The 22,996-nt window shown below is 47.6% G+C and overlaps 1 protein-coding gene and 2 non-coding genes across 4 annotated transcripts; 1 reads left to right on the forward strand and 2 right to left on the reverse strand.

Annotated features, from left to right (window-relative positions):
* Positions 1 to 659: 659 nt before the first annotated feature.
* On the reverse strand, positions 660 to 21,898 carry DPP9 (dipeptidyl peptidase 9). 2 transcript variants are annotated; one of them, XM_037385473.1, is made up of 22 exons: positions 21,777 to 21,898; positions 19,746 to 19,833; positions 16,627 to 16,729; positions 16,476 to 16,530; positions 13,571 to 13,683; positions 12,332 to 12,505; positions 11,938 to 12,106; positions 11,665 to 11,778; positions 11,251 to 11,379; positions 10,688 to 10,749; positions 10,090 to 10,190; positions 8,448 to 8,625; positions 7,478 to 7,643; positions 7,290 to 7,369; positions 5,596 to 5,748; positions 5,244 to 5,379; positions 4,399 to 4,544; positions 3,953 to 4,099; positions 3,640 to 3,792; positions 2,935 to 3,077; positions 2,484 to 2,595; positions 660 to 1,998 (listed from the first exon to the last, which is right to left on the reverse strand). In XM_037385473.1, the coding sequence occupies exons 2-22, from the start codon at positions 19,799 to 19,801 to the stop codon at positions 1,906 to 1,908; spliced, it is 2,583 nt and encodes an 860-aa protein (XP_037241370.1). In that variant the 5' UTR covers positions 19,802 to 19,833; positions 21,777 to 21,898; the 3' UTR covers positions 660 to 1,905. The 2 variants fall into 2 exon arrangements, with proteins under 2 accessions (XP_037241370.1, XP_037241369.1); XM_037385472.1 differs by having other exon boundaries at positions 16,476 to 16,729.
* Positions 21,899 to 22,340: 442 nt separating this feature from the next.
* On the forward strand, positions 22,341 to 22,412 carry TRNAG-UCC. The gene has a single exon. It is a non-coding gene; the product is annotated as a tRNA-Gly (tRNA).
* Positions 22,413 to 22,706: 294 nt separating this feature from the next.
* On the reverse strand, positions 22,707 to 22,779 carry TRNAV-CAC. Its single transcript has one exon. It is a non-coding gene; the product is annotated as a tRNA-Val (tRNA).
* Positions 22,780 to 22,996: the final 217 nt, after the last annotated feature.

Below are 22,996 nucleotides of genomic sequence, written 5' to 3' on the forward strand. Positions count from 1 at the left end.
ATCCCTGGGACGATTCTTTGGGCACAGAGACAAGAAGGGGGCAACAAATATGCTCACAGCCACATTCAGAGAAACAAAACGCTCCCACTGTAAGATGCTTTGCATTTAAAACAGAAGCCTCCAGCTTACATCCTCAGGGCATTGAATGGCAGTTTAATTAGTGCCCGATTCCCATATAGAAAGGAAAACAGCAAGGCCAGGTTTTCTAAGCTTTACGCTCCCGAGAGGGCGAGCAGGGGCAGGCCCAACACCCACAAAGCAGCTCTGCGTGTCCTAGCATGGGATGGGAGCAGCTGCATCCCCCCCCGAGTCATCGGAGGGAGCTGGGGCGCGGGGCGAGGTACCCAGCTCCAGCGCCAAGGCTGATATCCGCGAGCATGAGATGTCTGACTTGCTCAAGGTCACGCAGCGCCTTAACGGCGGAGCCAAGAACACAGTCCAGGATTCCCAACTCTCCACCCCGCATCTTCAATTGCTTGGATCATGCTTCCCCTGAGGAACATGAGGGATTTAATATTCTCTCCACCGCTCGGCACAGAAACTGAACAGAGCGCTTTGCTTTTACCACAGACACGGCTTTGGCTATCGTGAGCCAGCTGCCATTTCCTCCCGAGCTCTCTCCTGCAACCCAAAACCACGCACAAATGCCAGCCAGCACGTCTCTTTCCAATATTTTAATGAGTCGCTACATCTTACACTCATAATTATAAAAGAATAAGAATCCATAAAAATATTTTCTTTTCATAATACGCACTTAAAATACTCCAGGGCAAGTCAACGTGGTTCATTTGGGTGGGGTTTGTTTTTTTTCCTTTTGCCCCTGGCAGAACCCTTGGCTTGAGGGGGAGTATGTGCTCCCCTGAGGTGCGATTGCTCAATCCCCATTCCCCAGAACTGCAGTTCCTGTTGACCAGGTAAATAAAAACCAGAAGAGAGCATTTGCTGAGTAGATGGGCATGGGGAACAGTCACTGACCCGCAGAGAACTGAAGCACAGCCAATTTCAGTGCACATCTGAAAGCTCAGGGTGTCAGGGAAGGAGAAGGTAGGATCAGGAGGCAGCACAGAGAACGGAGGGAGGGAGGATTTGCATAAATATCATCCATCTTGTGTTGCAAAAACCCAAATGCTGCTGCGATCTCTGGAGAAATGATCTCTGTAGCCAGCTGCTTCAGCTACCATGCTACCTGTTGGCACAACTCTGCTTGTGAGCGGCCATTAGAGAAAGGTATCAGAGGACATTACCGACCCCAGCCACTTCCTCCATCTGCTCTGCAAATTTAAACTGAAAAATAGAAAAAGACTAGTGTTGCATGCTTCTGTAGAGCTCTCTTCACATCCCAGGGCTCCACTTCGTCGCAGCAGGGCCAGGACACAGCAGCAGCAGCGATCACCTCCCCTGGGGCTTAACAATAGGTAGTTCTCTCTTCCCTCCCACTCCTGGCTTAAGGCAGCTTGCTGATTCGGCTCTTCCATTTCCAACACAGGCACTGAGTTCTTGCAGGTAAGAGTACGGGAACTGCGGAGGTGCAGTGGAAGGGGAAAAGGATGGGGGAGAGAGAGATGGACACAAACCTCAGCCTCGGGAGACAGACCACTGTCCATTGATTCCCAGGATAGAGGGAGTAGCAGCAAAAAAAGCATTAACAGCCAGGCCGGAGGAGAGGAACAGGACGAGCAGCTGAGCAGGGGCAGACCTCCAGCTTGGAAAGTGAAAGAAAGTGGCACTGTCCAAAGGGAAGGTGCCCTCCACCCTCCTCCCTCGCGTGGGGGGGACACCCAGCCCGGACGCGGGCACTCAGCCATTTGTGCTCTGGGTTAGATGGCTGTTGAGGGGGGTGGCAGTGGCAGGGCACAGGAGGGGGAAGGTGAGCTGTCAGTGTCCAGTTTGCAGAGGCTTGTGCTCTCAGAGGTATTCTTGTAGAAAGTGCAGCAGCGTGATTTCATAGTGCTCTCCTGACTCGGGGCACCGAATACTGTGTCTCTCGTTGGGGTAGATCTGCGCAGAAGTAGAAAGACAGGGCAGTTAGTCAGGAGCGGCTCGTTCAGCATGGACAGACCTCCCTCATGTCAGCCTCCTCCCTCAAACCTGTATCTATAGGGGCAAAGAGGGGCCAGCAAGAGTCTAGAGCACTAGCCCCCCTCTCTCACTGTGCTGGCGTGTGCTGCTAGTCCGCTTGGCAAGTCAGCCACCCCTGCTGCCACCAGCCAAGAGAGACAGCAAGAGCTGAGCGGAAAAGGAAAGTTCCAGGCCCGAGGGCAGAAGCCCTGTCTGCACATGCTTCTAGACCCAGGCCACATCTGCCAGCACTGAACTGCCACAGCGCCACCTCCCGGAGCCAAAACCACGCGCTTCCTGTCATCCACGTTGCAACAAGATGCGGGAGCATCTGCCTCCACCTTCTCCCGCCCCCAGAACACACAGCAGAAAACTTCTCTTTCCAGATTTAAGAGACCTTCCCACTTCACTCTTGTTCCTCCTACCTGCAGCTGGTACGGTTTTCCAGCCCGGATTAGCTGTGATACCAGGAAGTTGGTGTGAAAAAAGTGCACATTTTCATCCAAAAAGCCGTGGAGAATCAGCAAACGATTTGGCCTAGAGAAGGGATGAGAGAGATAATGAGAAACCACAGAAAAAGCTCTGCAGTGGGTCTGAGCAAAGAGCTGCCAGCTGGCAAGCCAAAACTGAGCAATGGGCAGGCAGGCAGAACAGCGCAAGGCCATGGACGTGGTCCTCAACCCCCTCCCTGGCAAAGGGGGCTGGGGGTACAATGTCCCAGCTCGCTGCAGAAGGCAGTGACCAGCCACCCGAGTTAAAATTAAATGGGATCAGAATCCACCTGCTCTTTTGGGATTTAGGAGAGGTGCAACTGGTGGTACTAAGCAGGACCCGGGAGCAGGTTTTTAACAGCTCACTCAACCCCACGGTACTCACTCATTGGGAAGCTTTTCTACGTGTAACGCCACAGAGCCAGCCTCATAACCTTGCTGGTTGTTTTCTGGGATATCCATGTACCGCTCAGTATACCCGGTGTCATATGCCATCCAAACTGTGACAGGAGCACCTGCTATAGCAATCTGTCAAACAAATAGGTGGCAGGAGACAGCTTCAATTATCATGTGCTAAAGAGTTCAAGTGTTCTCTTTTTTCCTGAAGAGGCAGGAAAAACAGACTCTGGACTGTTCTGTTGCTCAGACCAGGATTTTTCTACAGCAAACCCACAGAAATCCCAGATTCCTCCTCCTGCTATTCTTATGGTCACAGCGGGGCAAATTTCTGCATACTAGCACTAAAGGCTTCCCCTTTTCAAGGAGGACTTGTGGAATGATCCAGAAACTGTGCTGGGGACTTAGGAAAGGGATTAGGAATAGCGGATCAATTATCTCTTTGGATGCTAGGCTAAGTCCTCCGTTGGCAGTCACTGCGGAACAAGCCCATCCTCACCAAGCCTCAGACAGGTACAACCCGTAAGCGGAATGCAGGACTGCAGCCAGGAGCTACAGGCAGCCAGGGCCGAGGGACAATTTTTACATGTCCATCAGAGACACCACGCAAAAAAAAGCCAACTCCAGACGCCAAGAGCTACAGAAGCTGAGAGCGCCAAGTGTCCCAAAATGACAACCCCACGTCCAGACTTACCTTGAAGACATTGGGTTTACAGATAAGACCCATGAGGGAGAGAAAACCCCCGTATGACCAGCCATGTATGGCTACCCGACTCAAGTCGATGAACCCGTATTTTTCTGCTACATAATGTAAACCTTCCACCTGGTCCTCTATCTCCACCTGACCCTAAAAAAAAGGCAACAAGGAAGCTCAAGTTAGTGGCTTTCTACGTCTAGAAAGTTGAGACAAGAAAAGACAAGAGCAACATTCACACAGGAAACATGCAGGCAGGCAGCCTTACAAAGAGCTAATGAGCAGAGATTCATCAACAATAGTAGTACATTACCATTTGGTTTTTCAGGGCACCTTCAAATTTGAGTCCTCGCTGGCACGAACCCCTTCCATCAATCACTACCACTGCATAGCCCAGGGATGCTAGCGTGTTTAGCCGTAAGTACTTAATTCCTTTGAAGGAGTTATTCACTAGCTGCACCTGCAGGAGGAGAGAAGGAAAGTTTCAGGGCTGAGCAGCTGCCTTCCAGTACCTTCCTCTGCCTGTCCCACTGCATAGGATCCTGCGCTGGACAGCAGCCACTAATTGAGCTGTCAGAGCCACACAAATCAGACTAAATGCTGGAAAAATCATCTGAGGTTTGAAGCAGAGGTCAGAACAGAGGTCCAGTGCTCATTGCTAACCAAAGGGCAAACCCTGACACAAGACTGAGCTATGCAAGAGCTCTGCCCTGGGCAGCAATCCTGCGCCTGCCACCAGCAGTCAATCTGGATTATTACCTGTGGGCCTCCGTACACAAAGAGCACTGTGGGATGCTTCTTCCCAGGCTGGACATCATGAGGTTTGTACACCATTCCGTACAGCTCAACATCTGACTGCGTGCGGAAGTGAAAGATCTCAGGCGGGATGTAATCTGGGGGACAACCTGCAGGAGGAAGTTCAGACACTAGCAATGCCACAAATGGCAGCAGGCTCTGCCTCCTACCCCGCCTGAACAAGCTCACTGTGTTCAAACCTGACCCTAGTCAGGGCTCTTTCAATACCAAACCGTCTCAATCCTTCGCAATGCCTCTCACTGCGAAACTCATGGCTATCTGCCGGCATAGGGTGACAGGCCATATAGAGAGTGAGGTGATCGCACAGGAAAACATCATCAGCTGGCTGTTCTCAGACAAGATTCTCCATGCCACACTACCAAGATGTGAAAGGTTAAGAACAGGGATGGGTCATATGTAGAAAACATTTGCAGGAGGGGTTCAGGTGCTGCCGTGAGCTGTATCTAAAACTTTAAAGCCTACAGCCTCAGAATGTAGTAGCCACTGCATCCCAGATACTTGCCCGCTCCCTCTTCAGACAAATGACGAATGCACACCTGAAAACAGTCACGTAAACCCTGCACCCTGGAGCACTACTTTTGCTCAAAGCATGAAACAGTAAATCTTAAAAGTCTACATACCATTTTCTGGATGAGCTATTCACTAGAGACATCTCCCTCCCAAGATAACACAATTCATTTTCCCTTAAAGTTACTCGGGCCACTTCCCTCTCCCATCACCTTTGGCTACCGCTAGTAGTAGGAGTACCACAGACACAACCTAGCATTGACACGTTCTATGGGACTTACTGGCTGCCTCCATCATGCTGGCCCAAAACTTGGGCTGCTTGTGGAGCGGGTCATCGTCGGAGCCGCTGAGCTTGTAGACGTGCACACAAGGTGGAGTGCTCACGCTGCTGTAGTGGCTGATGAACATGTCGAAGTTCTACAGATGGGAGAGAGAAGAGTCAGGGGAACAAGGCCTTTCATTTCCCACATCTAATCTCCTCCACACACTTCTCAGACAAGAGTTCCCACATCTCAAGCAACCAAGACAAAGGAGCCCTCCGGACTCATTACTGGTCATGATTCATTGCCATTCCTAGCTTGGATCCCTGTCAGTCAGGACATGAGGGCATCTTGTATCTAAGAAACTACAAACCTGGCTCATTGAACAGCTGTGGGAGAAGCCCGGAGTGGTGAGTCGCACGATTTCTCCAGGAGACTCATAGCTGACTACATAGAGGTGGTGCTCCAACGGGGTATCCTTTGTGCCTTGGAAATACACTAGCTTTGTAGTCTCATTGACCCAGATCTATGTGGAGAAGAGAGGGCTCAGCGATAGAAGGATGACAACTCCTTTGCCAGTTCAAACAGTCTGTCCCCAGGCAGAGTCAGCTTAAAACGCAAACAGACCATGACAGACTGCTCACGGCATTAGGGACTGTACATGACTGTCGATATGACAGGCTGGAGAGCACACACACACGGCCCTTATGGCAAACTGCACACAGCCCAGTGAAGTAATAAAAAGCAGTCACTCAGCTTTTTTTATTTTTTTTCTTTAAGAGACTCAAAGCATTTGCTTACTAATGAGCATAAAGCTGAGCTCTGATCCCCATAGGTGAAACCAGGGAGATTCTGTGCTTAAATATGGCATCTTCCCATACTATGTCTAGGTTGTAAAGGGTATATGTGTGTTCTTTCCAGCGATCACCGTAATGAATTCCCATTTGTGGAAGGATCAGTCTAATAGATCTAACAGTATCGAACTTCAAGCTACATTAAAATATGGTTTTAATGTCCAGATAAAGCTGCTTCTAAAAACAACCTGGCCAGCCAGGAATAGAGACTACAGCTTTTAAATACTGCATTGATCCAGCAACAGTAACTGAACTGTTTTCCACCTTACAGTTTCCAAATGCTATTTCTGGCTAACCCACAGTTTGAAGACCACTGTGGACAGCAAAGGGGAAAAAAATATCCAACTCAATTGGCCAGGAATACTGGGCAGAGCCCTGTGGAGCAACAAATGGATCAAAATAATTGCTGCTAACACAATTTTAACCATAACACATACAGGGAAGAGCTGCGGCCAAAATCAACAGCATGTACAGTGAGAACCCACATGGGAAGGGACAGCAGGTTAATTGCAGACTGAGGAAAAGCAGCAGAAACCAAATGCATCGAGCTGTAGGCCTTTTAAAAAATGAGAAGTGAAAATCCAGATTAATTGGAAATGAACAGACAAGGTCTTTATTTTGACAGAAATCACCTGGGAGCACTAAATATCAGACTCAGAGTTAATTCCTGAAGCAAAAATGGAACTAGGTTTCTACAAGATTAATAAAAATTCATTTCTGGCTATTCTGCAACCAATAACAGATACAGTTTCTCCATATTATAAATGGCTTTATACTCCCTAGCTGCCTTCTTCCTAAAGGCTCTGAGGGATCAGCTGCAGACCAAGAGTTCACTCTAAGCGCTGCAACAGATTTCCAATTCACAAGTACTCATTGGGGTTAAAATGCTTCAGCAAAGGCAGCAGTCCCAAGCTTCTCCACAAAATAGTTCTTTGTTGCTCTTGAACCTCAGACTTGCGTCCTTTTTTATGGCCTGACTCACTCATGGGATTTACCTAAGGAGCAATCTGAAGTCTGATTAAAAAGGCAATCAGTTCAATGTGCACTGGACTACAGCACTTCTGGGGAAAGCAAAGGCAGCAATAAAAAGAGAAACAAAATGAAGCTTAAGTAGTTCTAGCTGGTCCCAGGCGTAACAGAGGGTGTAGGCCAGGACTGTGGGCAGACAATGCAGAGCTGTAACATTGCAAGAGAGAATAAAAATAACCACTACCTTCGATCCGTGCCTCGCCAACACCTCCCATTCCCCACCAGTCAGGGCAATCTCCTCTTTGATAGGACATTTGAAATCATCTAGAAGAAATAACGTGAGAATAAATCGCTGCCTTCCCCAAAAGACAACACAAGCAAATCAGAGAGGGAGCTCCCAAAGTTGAAACGCCAACAAAATGCAGCTCTTACCCTCACTATGGACATATGGCTGCACCCAGTCATAGCTGCCTTGCTTTAGGACTGCTGTGACTCTGTACAGGTGGCAGAAGCCTGTTTTGCATTCATTGGCTCGGATAAAGCAGAGTTCTTCCTCCTCTCCCTCCGGTTGGATGAAAGGATAGAATATATCATGAACCTGTCACACAAGGCAAAGGACCCATGAGTAATTTACATTAAGACAGCAGTGACAGAGCCAAGGGAATCAGTGCTGAACTACCAGGCTTTCAAAGGAAAGGAGAGTGGGGAGAGATCTCTCAGACGAGCAGCTAGCGGGAAAAAGCCATCCTGTACTTTCCTATTACCACAAAGCACCGCTGGGTGCACTAGAAGACCACGTGCTGTGGGCTTTTCCACGGCTACCACCAAAACCAGCACCAGTCTTGCCTCTGAGCTAGACATTTCAGCTATGTGAGTCCCACCAAGTGGTTGCTATTCCAACACCTTAGGCACGTCATGGTGCGAAGTTCAGGCCACTTTGTCCCTTCAGTACCAAGATGCTTAATCTTAAGAGTTTATTCCCTGTCCCCTATGTCCATTACCTGCCTAAAAAAGTACAGCAAATTACAGGGATTAGGGCTGCTCATGCTTCAGGAAGCCATTTAATCTTGTAATAAAACACCCCCAAAAGAATGGCAGCATTACATCCAAAAGTGTCAGTGTCCGAAGTGCCTGCGCTCACCAAGAACGTTAGCAAGAATTAAACGAACAGTTCCAACTGCACCAAACGGCAGGATGCCCATTGCTTCCAGTGCCGAGTGCCTGGAAGTCCTTCTCATTGCTTTATCAACCCCCCTGAATTAACACCAAATCTGGCACCACTGAGTAGCAAAGCAGTCTGCTGGAGCATGGACTAAAGTGGACACAGAGCCAACACAAAAATGGTTAACTGTCAGGGAGGAAGGGGCAGCCTGCGTTCTCCGCACAGCCCCGAGCCTCTTACATTTATCCACACATCAGTGGTTTCTTCATAGATCACAAATGGCTGGACATTTTCTGGCACAGTTTTGGCAAATTCAGCACGCTGCTCCTCATTTTCTGGGACTGGAATAAAGAGTGCTGGAGGCAAAAGGATTAGCTGCAGCCGCTGCTGAGGTCTGTCTAGGAACATAGCCCAGGCACTGGGGAAAGAAATCGGAGGTGAGTGTCAGTATCAGAGAATAGATGCCCCTTTCTAATTCTGAGAACATGCTACCCTTTTTCCCCCCGCTGGCAGAAAGGATTTAAGCATCTGAATGCAAAGCTTTTCTCATCATTGCTGCTTTCTAACCTCCTGGAAGCTTTGCCAACAACCATGTATTGCCAGACATCTCTGGTATTTCACAGGGGTATCATCCAGACAAGATGTCTGACAGATTTGCCAGTGTCTATTCCAAGGAAGCATGGTTAACAGATCCTTGTCTCCAGAATGTAAGTCTTCCTTGGACAGCTCCTCCATCAGGAAGTACTGTTTGTTTTCTAGCAAGCTCCTAACGAGCTGAAGCGATCACTCTTAAAGTGGTCCATTTGTAGCTTCCTCACTGCACGCTGCACGAGCTGAGAAAGGCACAGACCTAAGACAACTGGCAAGTCAAGGAGTTGCTTCAGTCTCAGCCTTGTTGCTCTCCAAGGAGAGTCATTTGAAGTGGTGCTGCACTGCAGGCCTCTCAACATGACAGATGGCAAGCCACCGCTGCATAGTGTGGCTACCCCAAGGCCTGGAAGCGCATCAAGGGAAGTTTCGTCATTCAGACAGACTTTCAAAAGAGCCAGTTCTCCCCTAGCCTCCCAGTGACTGTGGATTTCACAAACTGATATATTCAGCACATTTCGATAAGCTCTGGTGCAGAACATAAGAATCACCTATGGGATTACCTTCTGTAAAGCTGCATGAATTTAGTTTTCAAAGCAGAAAATTAATGATGAGTTACAGAATGCAATCTTCAAAGACAGCTAAGTCACCTTAACTTGATCTGCACAGAAACTAGTTAACAGTCAAGCAAGCTTTTGAGGGGAAAAAATCAAAACCTTTAAAATTGCAAACCAATCAGACTGGTGTGAATTCTGTAACTCTTCAGGCAAGCACGAGACCCTGCATCACATTGGGAGCAACAGAGAGCTACGGGAGCACACCAGTCACAAAGCAATCTTCCCCCTTCTACATGCTGCATAAAGGACTCAGCACCGCGCAAACTGCCTGCTTTCCCATGATATGTTTGGCATTGATCACAAACTGGACCAATGAACAACGATAAAACTGCTTACAGAACATTCTCATTTTCAGCAGGAAGCATATTGTACTTGTGTTAGACATCTCCAACTCAAAAGAATTCCCTAGGAGTGCCCGCTTAATATATCAATGTGATTTAACTTAATATATCAATGTGGTTGTGACTGAAACCCCACAGCTTGTCACTCTGGTCTACTTTTGATTAATTCCTACTTTTAGGATGTTACAACACTAAAGAAGCCAAATACTCATGTGCCATTTCTGGCACTCACGGTTTGAAAACCAGGTCATGACTGCAATACAAAACATGTTGAGGGCCTGCAGTTCAGCCAGGGAAGTGCTTGGGAGCATTAGTTTGGAAGAAAAACTTATGTACTATTTGCCATCTCGGGTCCATCCGGCACGGGCAATGTACTCCACAGTCGGAAACAATGCAGCGAACGGTTGCACCAGCTCCTTGTCCTGAGCACACACAATCTGCAGCAAAAAAAAAAAAAGTCCAATATCAAATCAGACTGCTACCAGACCTCCCCACCTCCTCCTACAGAACCTCAGTGAAATGGAAGAATAAGGAAGTTTAACTATTGGCATCAGCAAGGGTCAGGCCAGGAGAAGCAAGCCTTTCCACAAATAGCAGGAAGAAAAGGGATAAAAACAAGCTTCAAAGCAAAGTGATTTTGGCTTTCGGCCACAGAAAAGGACACAGCCAGGGACTGAAGCCCAGGACTAGACTGAGCTTCAACCCTCCTGCTCTACTACGGACCATGTGGTACATCAGGCTAACCCTACTTGCTTCCCTCCCCGCTCCCAGCTGCCTCTGCACCAGAACAATACTTCTCTGTTTCTTAGATAGACACATTACAGAACCAGGTGTTACAAGAGGATGAAAACAAAGGCTAACACTATCTTTCTTAGTGACTTTGTCTTAATTCTAAGGAGCTTCAGAAGCAGTCAACCCTTCTGTTATCACTTACCTTACCCTTGCTGTTTGTTTTAAATTCTGCCAGTTTTAATGTAATCTTGGGGTTTTTGCTGCCTGCAGAGGAGTAAAAAAAAATACCAAGATGACCAACTTGAACACTCCATGGTCATACACAATACATCTTCTAGAGAACCAGCCCTGGTCCTACTAAAATGGCTGTGTGTGAATGTACAAATATCAAATTATATCTGTGAGCAAACACCACTGTAATCAAAAGAGTCATTCTGGGTATGGGAAAAGTTTGCTCTTGCCTTGCCTAGTTGGCTGTTCATGTTCTCAGCAGCAAAGAGGGGTTTCAAAATGTATTCCACAATATGACACCAGATATATTCCATTTTCTCAGCAATCCTTTCATTTAAGCCGAACTTTCAATCCCATTCCTTTCTTGCAGTAGATTTCGGGCTCACAGACTCAATTAGGTCTCAATATTTATAACCAGCTTCTACATCCTAGCAAGTACCAGATTAATCATGCAAAGCTTATAGCACAAAATTCCACTGCTGCTGCCAGCATGAGTCAAGAGCTGTATTAGCAGCCCCGTGGTATTTCACTTACCTGTCCTGGGGTACCGATAGGAGTCTGTTTTTCTCTCCTCCAAGGCAGGCGAAGGAACATGAATTATCTCCACCTCTGATTCATCTACTTCCTCATACAAGATCCGCAGCGTTTTTAAATCCTCTGAACCTGGGACAGATAGTAAGCATGTTTGCTACACTGTTTTCCAGCTGTTTCTGAGTTGCCTGGAGCACTGCGGCAGTACGCTCTGGTGCAGAGCATACATCTCCTGCATAGCCACGGCTCCCAGTGACCACCTGCAAGTGCTCCTCAGACCACAGTTATAACCCTCAGCATTTTGTTCCTTCAGGTGGCCTCCCCAGAAACAGACCAAAGGAAAGCCTTGCTCAAAATATCACACATAGCAGGGGCCAGCAGCAGTGACAGAATTTGATAAGCAGTATGCTGACTGACCTTCTGTGGAAGCTGTGGGACACCACCAATAGCCTGTGAACCGATCAAACTCCTCCTGAATGACAAAAGTGGCTACACCAGCAGACTTGGGGTCATCAAGAACATTGGATAAGCCTGGAGAGGAACAAAGAGACTGCATTTACAGCTCCTCGTAAAAAGCCAATCCAAAAGAAGAATGTACTCATAAGAAATAAGCCTTGAAGACATGAGCCCTTCCAGCCCAAGTCTGTCAGAAGGAATTTCTTTTTGAATCTAGTAAGAAGCACCAGTTACCTTTATGGCAGTATGTCATCCGTTTCTCCTCTCCTGTCTCAATATTTGCTACCCACAGATCATTGTTATTAATGAATGAAAAGAAGGCAGGGTCGGCAGGGCAGATCTTGGGATCCATTCGTGGCCCTGTGCACTGAGTCTTGATCTCCAGAGGCTTCATGGGAGACACCTACAGCAACAGACACACAGAGGGCTCTGTACCAAACCAGCTTCCAGCTTCACATTTAAAAGGTCTAAACCACAGACACAGTACAGAGTACAGCCCATGAAATGATGGCAAACACAGCCCTGACAGGACACAAGAGAACCAAACAGATGCAGATGTGCAGCCATCTCCAAACAAAACCATTAATTCCGTTTCAGGTGACATTCATAAAATCACTAGCAGACTCACCATGAAACCATTCTTGCCCCCATCTCGACAATGAAAGAGGCTGTTGCTGGCCTGGAAGAGGAACAGGCCGCTCTCACTGTGGAAATCATAAGATGTTATACCAAAGACACCAAGTCGTTTGCGTTCCCTCAAGAGTTCCTCTTCTCTAGAATACATCCCGTGGTGAGGGGTTGCCTAGTATTGAAGGAAAGGAAAATCTGAAAGAGTCTGCAAGGAGAGAAGCTTTCACACAACAGGAATGCTCCAATACTGGCACCAGCTAGTCCGTGAATGCCCAAAATTCAGCATACCAGCCAAAACTAGCCAGCAGCCTTACCATACAGGCCCTCAACTACTGTACTCTAGGCTACAGGCATGGTCCAGGAGGACTAAACCAACTGCACACCCCAAAGTTCCCTCTACGTGAGAGATGAATCACAAGCCTATCACTTCTGCAGTCGGCACTTCAGCGTGAACTGAGGACAGCTGCACTTGCTCTGCTTATGCAAATCAGATGTAACCAATTAACTTAATGACGTTATCTACAGCCTTCACAAACAGTTTCCATGTCAGACACTGCAAACAAAAGCTCTTCCAGGGATCTTGAATTACCCTGAAGAGGACTAGCAATCCAAATGGGGTCAACACAGCTAAATTCTTTTGCACCGGAACCTTTTTAGTAGGGAAGAAAGACTGACACCCTCCACTCCCTTCTTCATCAATGCTGTTAGTGACAAAGGACATGAAGATACTGAAATCAGGGAGGGGAAAATTCACCCCCTTTCTGGTTTACTCGCAATAGAGTGTACAGCAGAAACGGCAGTTTAAATTCAACTTTCCCAACTGCCTTAAAAGCAGGAAAGATGACAGACAGTCATTCCACTGAGCACATCAGTGAGCACGGCAAAAGCCCCAACAAGACACCCAGAAGAAAGGTCCACTGTCCTGACAGCACATAATCTGAGGCAGACTACCTGCCAGTTCACAGAGTCCTCTTTGCTAGGTCAAGCCTTTGGTTGCTGCACCAACTGCTGTGTCACGCTCACGGCCAGCTTCATCGCACACAAACTGACTGTCTTTTATTACCAAGGCAAAGTAATTCTCCATACAGCGTTCCTACCAATACCATTCTCCATGTGTCAAACGCTGCCACGCTGCTCTCTCTACTGTTGAGCAGAGTAGTACCCACCATACCAGCCCCACAACATCAGCCAGTTTTCCCAAGCACTGTCAACCCAGGCTCTTCACGCTTCAGCTTACCTGAAAGTGATCCAGCATCTGTTTCCACGACAAGAGCAGCAAGGCCTCTTTCCGTACCTTTTTGGGAATCTCTGAGTAAAGAAGGGAATTCTCTCGGCTGCCATATGGCATTCCTATTAGGAGGACAAAAGCATCACCCTACTTAAGATTAGTTAGTCAGGAAAAACAGGACCAAGACCAAATTGAAAAAAAAGTTTGATAACACAGGGGTGGGCTGTCCAGAGGCTTTTACCAGCTGTCATTCCCAAGTACCTCTCAGTTCAATCACAGAACAATACCCAAATTACTTAAATTTAGATACTCATTTATTTAGAAATTTCTGTAAGCAAGATTTATCACTAACCAAGCTCTTCAGAGTTGGTTACATCCAACTTTCTTCTCTGCGGACTGTTCAACCCATGCCCTAGATCCACTTTAAAAGAGCCACTCCCTGAATGGGTGACTCAACATTACTCTCTCCACACTTCTCAGCCAGAAATTTGCTACAGGGACTTCATTCAGGCCAACGCAGCAGCCTGCGAGAGAGAAAGAAAAAGCTTGAAGCTCTAGAGAGCCCATTCAAATGTGAAACAGTATACTACACAGCCAAAAGACCTTGTCATTTTACATAAGCCTTTGACTGTGGTTATCAAATAAGCTACTGGCCTTCATCCAATTTCCAGAACAACCAAGAAAAAATAAAATATCCTGACACACAATTTTGGTAGTTTCAACAAAATCAAAAGCCATGAACTCGCCCTCTGCACATGCTGCAGAGACTCCCTAGATCAGAATTTCACGCAGGGAAATGTGTCCTGATATTGTCTACTCTGCACATGTTCTGGGCAGAACAGAAAGATTTCTGAGCCAATTAACCCAGCAGTACAGTTACTTAAAATTAAAACTGAAATATTAATAAGTGCTCAGGAAGCAAAGCAATATGTGAGCATATAATCCTCAGAGATACAGGAACACCAAAGTGCTGCTGAGCATGTGGTGTTTAACATAAGCAGCATCTGCCATGATACAACATAAAATTCTATGGGGACAGCCCAGGAATGATTTAAGATGTCCAAACAGAAAAAAAAAAAAATGCAGATAGGAAAAAATTACTATATATACACATATTTGACACTCATGCAACAGTGACCTAGATGTCTTTCTCCTTTAGTACTTTCTAAAATGACCTCAGTCTGCATACAGTCAATCAGCACGTACAAGAAAAATATAGCCTTCCTCCCTGAAAGACATTAAACTTTGCTCCAAAGTGAAGAAAAGTATTTAAACCCTACAGTAAAGTTCTTCAGAAGTCTTTGTCCTACTCCTCGGCAAACAGTCACTAACAGTATCCACATAAAAACTGGAAGATGTTCTTTAATGACGTAACAGTAATAGGACGCTGATGTTAAACACTTATGAACTGCTGAAATGGGTTCTGAGTATTTAACAGCACATGGTATTCAATTCAAAAGATGCTTACTATGGCAAAAGAAAGAATCAGTGCTTCCCCTTTATGAGGAATGCCTGAGGAAGGGTACCCTGGTATTACCTGGCAGATACTGATCTGAAATGATGGCTCAATCTGCTCTATGCCCTGTAACTTTCCGTAAGGAAGAGAACACTGAAAAGACACCCGTGTATCTTCGTTCCTAGCTCTGGCTCCTGTATCAGTCACGCCCATGTAGAACACCACCCAGCCCGTAGCTGGTCTGGTTGCCATTCCATACAACAGAAGAACATTAACAAATTTTTAAACCACTTAGATCCTTAGTTCTTTAGTCACCTAAAGACTAAATATCAAAAACTATATCAAAGTCAACTTGGCCTTGAAATACATTCAGCTTTAAATCAAGTCTCACTGTTCAGACTCAACAAAAATACACTAACTCTGGATTACTGTACTTAATAGTAGCACTTGTGTTGTAAGAATGTATGAAGAACTATAACAAATCAAATCACTGGCATGCAGGAGCTGCTTAATGAGAAAACAAATCAGCCCCTCAAATCCAGCATCCTATATCCTACAGTGACCTACACTCAACAACTCAAAAAAAAAAAAAAAGAAAAAGAAAAAAGAAGCAAGGTCACTTCAGGAAAGCAGCTGCTGTATGGAGTTGCACATCAGGCAATTTCTTTACTGGGCCAGTAGCAATCAGCTCATGCCCCAAAGCGTAACAAACTCTTTATAGTCTATAAAGCTTCCCATGTTACCAACCACAAAATTACCCAGTTACTAAAATCCAACCACCCTGTCACTAATTACATTGTGGCTCCAACTATAATGAGGGACCTGTACAACACAGTATTCTGCTCTCTTTCAATCCTACTGTAAGGAAGAGGATATTTCCCTGAGAATACCATTTATAGGTCATTCCCACCTAATCTTTTTTATTTCTCCCCCTACTCTTGAAAGCTTTCTACCTACATGGCACTTCATAAAGCAGGGAGACACCACCACCACACCATTAATACCTAGAACTTGCAACATATACTTAGTAATTACTGACAGCTAATTCCTTGGAAAGTCAGTCTGGTTGATCAATCAAGTAAATCCCGTTTCTCCTAAACTACAGAGGCAGAAGATAGTCCTGAGTTTGAGGAACATCCCTTCTCTTGCCCCATCCCCTGGGCTGGCCTGGGTTGCCACAGGCCACTGCATTCACACCCCCACCATGAGGCAGGTCTGGCTAGCCAGTGCTCCCCTTGCGCAGAAAGCCTGTGGTTAAAGCACTTGTCTGGGACTGGAGAGGTCTCTCCTCAGTTCCAGGCTTTGCTATAGATCGAGCATGAAAACCTTGAGCAATGCCCCTTAATCTCAGCTCCCCCATCTCATAAATGGAAATGCCTCTCATCCTTTTCCTTGTCTGTTTAGATTGGAAACTCTCCCGTAATGTATTCACGCCCGGCATCTGGCATGCTGGCTTACCCAGGTAATAAAGGCGATGAGAGTGCGGGCTGGACTCTTCTGTTTTCCGGACAAACTGGAAATCATGGGGAGCTTTGTTCACTATCATGCCCGAATACTTCCTGCTGCTGTGAATAATGTCACGCAGCCCATCCCAAGAATGCTTTTGCACCTGGAATTGGGAAGGCACATCCTCCATCTCGACCACTTCAGAGCTGTCTGATAGTGCATCCACTGCAGTCATCCTCTCTTCCCCTTCAGAACTGGACAAAAAACTGAGGGAGGAGTTGAGGGAGAGAGTTGAGCCTTAAAATCAAGCAGGCACGTTTTGTTTCTTACAGAAAGCTCTAAGCATGCAACAAGCTTAAGAGAACAGGCACTCCATAAACTACAGATCCTAGGGCTCTCTGCACTCAAAGATTACATTTTAAACACACATTGATGTATTGAAAGGAAAAGTCCATCTCCCATCCCATACTGAGTTCTGAAGACATTAACCTCAGAAAACTCACTCTCCCAGGACTAGCTCTAGAAATAAGCTGTCAAAGGAAGTACAAGCAGCAGATTCTGCTGCAGAAAACAGTCAGCTTGACTCAAAGGAAAAGCACCCCAGGAATCTGGATGGATAAGTCATCAAAGCTATGACCTATCATAAAGGCACACACACTTCTGCTCTGGAAGACCACAAAAGTGGTGTCCCGTTCCTGTCCTAAAGGAAAACCTGCTCATCACTTAGAGAGAGACGTTTAAGCCCAAGCACAGCACCTGACTTACCTGAAGAGCTACTGCAGCCAGGAATGAAGTAGGAGAGATGGCAAAACAGGAAGAAAACAGTGCAATTGTCTTTGCTAATAGAAGGAAGACAGCAGTAACAGACCCTGGTTGTATCCTGCAAACTGTGGCATGCATTCCTCATACATTTCCAAGCTAGCAGTTATTGAACAAGAGTCTACAAAAAACGCCTCCACATGCAACTACAGCAAATGTTAATTTGAGGAGAGATGGACTGACTTGCCCAAGGTCAATGATGTAATCTATTGCAAAGCAGGAATGAGCCTAGGACTAGGGAAACCAGTTTTTGTCGCCCCATTCAAGAAGCTGGATTTCCCTCCATGAGGACATTGTAGTTGTTCTGGGGGTACCCAGAAGAGCTTTAGGAAGAATTTCAGAAGAACTTCAGTTTACTGGAAAAAATTAGGCTGGAGAAGTTTGCTGAGTGGAAACAGAATCAATGCCTTTGACACAACATCAAGATGGCAAACCAGGGAGTAAGAAATACAGCAAAAAAGGCTTTGCCCTCAGTAGCCCCAAGATTTACATTTTCAAATCAGATGTTTCTTGAACACTGCCTGCCCTTTGGGACAGCGACCTGCATTCTGACAGGAGAACAGCCTCTGAGATGTAGCTGTCACATGTAAGGATTCAGCAAGAATTACACATAAACCAAATCTTGAAGACTCCTGCCTCAGATGCACAATGAATCTTTCGCAGAGAAGAGAATTAGGGAAAAGGAGAAGGATAGTTATTTGTGTCACCACAAGAAAACACTTGCCTCCGCCTATTTTCTACCACAAGTATTTTTCATGAGAACCCTGAGTGTTCCTTGAGGATTCCCCACCAGCTTGCACCTTCTAACAAACTCTCTAGAAGGAAGCTCTCACCTAGGTTGACATCTTATGCAATGACAGCAGGAGATGAGCAAACCTAAACCAAAGTACATCTGGACTTCCTTAAACTAAAGGCACATGGTACAAGGGCTGTAAATATAACCATAACTTCAAACTGCTAAGTTCCTGAATTGTACAAAATGTGCAAATAATAACACCAAAACAAGCTCCTAAATTAAATCTGTAGGTACTCCTGGTCCCTACTGCCCAGCAGTAAATCCACAGTTTGAAAATTAATAAAGAAGAGTATTTTCCAATCAAAGCCAGGCAGGAAGCACAAGTAAAACCACAAAAGAGAAAGTGACGGGATGTTTTAAGACTGTGAGTGTGTCTTGTCTGTGGCCTCTACTGCCTACATCCAGGGTCTCCATTACAGCAACTAAAAATCACATCTGAAGGCAGAAGCATTGCCTATCAGAAACACGTGACAGGAAGACCTCAAACCCCCCATAAACAGGGGGTTCTTTCAAATGCTTTCAAACCAATCCCGCTGCTGGTCAAGTCAGTCAATTAAAATAATCTGGCTTTGGCTCACAATGCCTGACCCTTAGGTTACTCTCACCCAGCTGGTGAAAATGTTTTACTCAGGCAGCCTGACTCCTCACAAGGGAAAGATGCACCTTTAAGGGCTCAAAACAGTCCACTAATGTAATACTGGTAACTGGTAACAAATTGAACTGGAGGTTGGAGCCCCCTTCCATGCCATTGCCACGCTTTTATGATTCACTAGAGAAGTGAAAGGCACAACTTTTAGCTTGGTACTGTCCTCATCCTGGTGACTTTGACACTAGAACGGAACGGAGGAGTGGGATAAGCAAAATAGCCATCACACACATCACGTAAAAGTGTTGGGAAATACCCCTGTCATAGCTAGAGTCTCACAAAACTTAAATTCTGACACAATACAGAGTAAAAGAAAACCCAATTGCTTCATCCATCGCTACAGCCACCTCTTGGACAAAACACAGCATGTACTTGGCAATGCTATACACGTAAGTAAACAAGTATAATGAGTAACTTATCTAACTGAAATTGCAGAGTGAATCTTGGGGTTAAATTCTTCAACTGGGTTAAATTCTTCAATTGAGCTGGACCAAGATGCCAATTTTAACCATCTTATACTTAGATGATCTTGACGCTCTGGCATCAATATAGCGCACCTGAGATTTGTGCCTTACTGGAATAACACTGTCCTTTACAATCCTCACACCGAGGCACTGAGTTAGTGTTGTTGCAGAAGCACTGCTAAACCCACTCCCCAAAACATCTAGCTATCTCTTGGAGGTCTTTTTAACATATTTTCTGCCCTGCGTGGGCAGATTAGATCAGGCATAGAGCCACCAAGCCTTCCTTCAGAGAGAATGTGTTAGTCTGAAGACAACAAACAAGCACAGGTGGGACATCAGCGCAGGAGAAAAATTGTAAAGCTTGGAACTGGAAGTCAGTGAAATGAGTTATCTTCCTGAGTCACTTCCTGACCCACAGATCCTGACACAGAGCTCCCCAGGCAAAATTATGTACTTGGGATTTTTCAGAAACCTCATTCAGTCCAAGAGGTGATTATTGCTCTGTCCCACACAACCTAAAGGTCAACAAAGGCCCTGGGAGTAACTGGGACACATACCTTCTCCAACTTCCTGCAGTCTCGTTTTCCAGACGAACCCTCTTTATCTTCTGCATTAACTATTCAGCAAGCTGGGCAGGACAGGAAACTAGGAAGGAAGAGGGAAAACCAGCAAATTTCATATAACTGCAGTTGCTCCCGTCATAGGAATAAAGCTGTACAAAAGCATCCTCCATAGGTCACATTTCCAACTGTGCGGGGAGGCACAAACAGAATCCTTGGTTTGCACTTTACAGTCCAAATCTGTTCTGCCAGCATGTGCTGGATATTAACAGCCCAGATAAATCTGAGAGAGACTTCTCCACCTGAACAATGGGACTCAGTGAATTCTGCAGCCTGCCTCTTTCTTTCCTAAAAAAAAAATCCTTAAAATCTGAGAATCCTCAGTACTGAACCTTCCTTTCATTCCCCTCCCCAAATCCTGAAATCCTTGGAAGTATCAGGTACCAAGAATTGAGAAAACTGAGATCTGTCCATGCACTTACAGGCAAGAGTCAAACAAAGGACACCATAAGGAGCCAGACAGAGGGTCAGCAGCCCCACTACCAACAGCGTCACAGTCCCACCTGGGACATAAAAAAACACATTTGTCTTTCAAGCCTGACTGCTGCTTCCCTCTGCCCCAGCCCAATGCCCCGGAGGAGGCCCGGCTCACCGCACAAGCCCATTTTCCATGAGCTTACCAAGGTGCTACCTTCACTGTCATCCTCTCTAGCCAAGTACAGTAAAGTACAAAGATGTTTGTCTCCAAGAGAGCTCTGAATCACAGACACACCCGAGACCTGCCACTATCTTTTGCTGAGGCCCTTGGCCTGCCCAAACAGCCATTTCTCCACCAAAACCACACTCGGAGGATCAGGAGAGACAAAGCATCACAAAGACACACCAGCAGTGAAGCTCCTAAACTGCAGAGAGCAGTGAAGGCCCAAGTAGCAGCATTCAGTAATTTACGGGCAATTTTTGATGCAAGCACGAAGGGTAACAGGAGCGATGCTCAGGAATGCTGAGTAACCTGGTCTGATCTCACAGCTGACCCTGCTTTGAGCAGGGGGTTGGACTAGAGACTTCCTGAGGTCCTTTCCAACCTCGGTTATCCTGTGATTTTCATGATTCAGAGGAACATCTTACCCTCGAGCCCACCCGCCACAGCTCACACGTTTCACAGAGAAAAGGAACAATAACATCCTCAGATGCTGAACCCAGAGGAAAAGAAACTGAACAAAACAGGCACGAGAGATCAGAAACCCAGCACGAATCATGATACTCATTTGTCAGTGAGACCCCGAGGGGCCTGCTGGTGCATTCAGGAAGAGCCAGAGCAACACAGTCACCTAGAGGAGCCCTTACAAACGTGTCCCTGTCATGGCCGGGAGCTTTAAGACCTCCGTCTCCAAAAATAAAAGCAATGGAATAAACCAGCAGGGATTTCTCTACAGAGGAACGAGCTTTGGCAAAGGCTGCCAGCAGCCCATGCCCATCTCTGCACTGGGAGCCCCAGCAGGGAGCTCCTGCCCTTGCTGCAGGGGGAGGCCGGGGCGTAGGTTAGCAGGAGAGGGGGCCCTGGGGACAGAGCACCCTGTCTCCCCGTCTCCCTTGGCTGCTGGAGATGGCTCTTTGCCTGTGGAAAGAGGAGCAAAGCAACTTCTCATCTGCCTGGGCAGTGCGCAGGCTGCTGGCGGGGGGCAAACACCAGCTCCCCTTCCCAGGCAACGCACCCCACCACCCCAGCCCCGGGGGGCACACTGGGGGCGGGGGAGCACAAACAACCCCCTGCGGGCCAGGCCGCCCTCCCACGCTTAAAGGGCAAAGCCTGGGAGAACAAGCCCCCTCCCGGGGCAAGGGGTGGCCGCCCCCCACACCCTGGTGGGGCAGGTACAAGCCATGGGGGGGGCAAATACAAACCCCTCATCCCGCTAAGGCACCCCCCAGCCCAGGGGAGGGGGGAACGCAGGGAACGGCTCCTGCCCCCCGCGCTGGGGTAGGCCCCCCGCCCCGCCGGCCCCAGGGCGCACCCCTCCCCTCCTCACTCACCCCGGGGCACGGCGACCTCCCCCTGACGGCCGGGGGGGCGGCTCCTCTGCGGGAGGGCGGGGGGGGCGGCGGCGGCGGCTCCGTCAGTCCCGCTCCATGTCCCGGACAGTGGGCAGCCCCGGAAACGGGGGAGGGGGGGGGGCGGTGGCCTGCCACAGCGCGACCTTTCACCCGGCGGCGGAAGTGGCGGGAGCGCGCGGGGCAGGATGGCGGGAGCGCGCCGAGCGGGGAAAGTACCAAGTCGTGGGGACGGGGGGAGAGCGGAGGAACTGCGTAAAGGGGGGTGGCGGTGGTGGTGTTGCCTGCTGGAGGACAGAACTATTCTCCCTAGTCAAGGGGGTAGAGGGAGAATTGAGGCTGACAGAGGGTAAAAAAAACTCAGAGACTATTATTTCCCCAGCCAGCCTCAGAGACTGACCCCTAACTCAGCATTTATTGCCGCCGTAGGGCGACTGCTGTGCTATTCTCGACCCGCGTTGTGGCACCCCTTCTCGCTTTTGGAAGATGGTTGGGTCCAGGAAGTTGAGGTTGCTAACGGAGGCCGGGGAAGACGGTTATCACAGGGCGTTGGTGGTATAGTGGTTAGCATAGCTGCCTTCCAAGCAGTTGACCCGGGTTCGATTCCCGGCCAACGCAGTATCTCAATTTTTTTTTTTTTCATTTTAATTTTTTTCCCTTGCTCCCCACCGATTCCCGCCGGTAGTTGAAAACGCCTCTGCACGCCAGGCGCCGCGTTCGGCTGCCCTTTACCTACCTGAACCCCGGCGGGCGCCAGCCGGCCGCGGAGGGACGCGGGCGCTGCCCCGGTGGGGTGACAGATGGCGCCGTTACTTCTCCCCCAGCTCGCGTCGGAAAATAAATAAAACCGAAGTTAAAAAGAAAAGAAGAACGAAACCAAAGGAGAATAAAAAAACCGTAGCAAAAGCAACGTGTTTCCGCCCGGGATCGAACCGGGGACCTTTCGCGTGTGAGGCGAACGTGATAACCGCTACACTACGGAAACTCGCACTGAAGTCACTTTGTGCGCGGTGCTTGATGTTGGCTGAGGGTATGCGTTTGTCCCTGCCATCACGGCAGCCTCAGTTAAAACTTATTCCGAACACTGAGAAACGCCGCCCGGGAATCCAGGTCATCAGCGTTAATGAGTAATTAGTGCTTGCGGAGGCCCACTCACCTCAGAAGGTGAGTGTCCCCGCGCCACGGTGGGACGCTTCCCTCAG

Source organism: Falco rusticolus, chromosome 4, assembly GCF_015220075.1.
Source record: "Falco rusticolus isolate bFalRus1 chromosome 4, bFalRus1.pri, whole genome shotgun sequence".
NCBI classification, from domain to species: Eukaryota; Metazoa; Chordata; class Aves; order Falconiformes; family Falconidae; genus Falco; species Falco rusticolus.

Excerpts from the sequence above, each read along its gene's own strand:
- DPP9 (XM_037385472.1), bottom strand. The coding sequence starts at position 19,801 with ATGCAGAAGATAAAGAGGGTTCGTCTGGAAAACGAGACTGCAGGAAGT. Across the intron at positions 7,644-8,447 it reads CCACTGATGTGTGGATAAAT|GTTCATGATATATTCTATCC; the intron begins GTAAGAGGCTCG and ends CTTGTGTGACAG. Across the intron at positions 7,370-7,477 it reads GCCATATGTCCATAGTGAGG|ATGATTTCAAATGTCCTATC; the intron begins GTAAGAGCTGCA and ends TATTTCTTCTAG.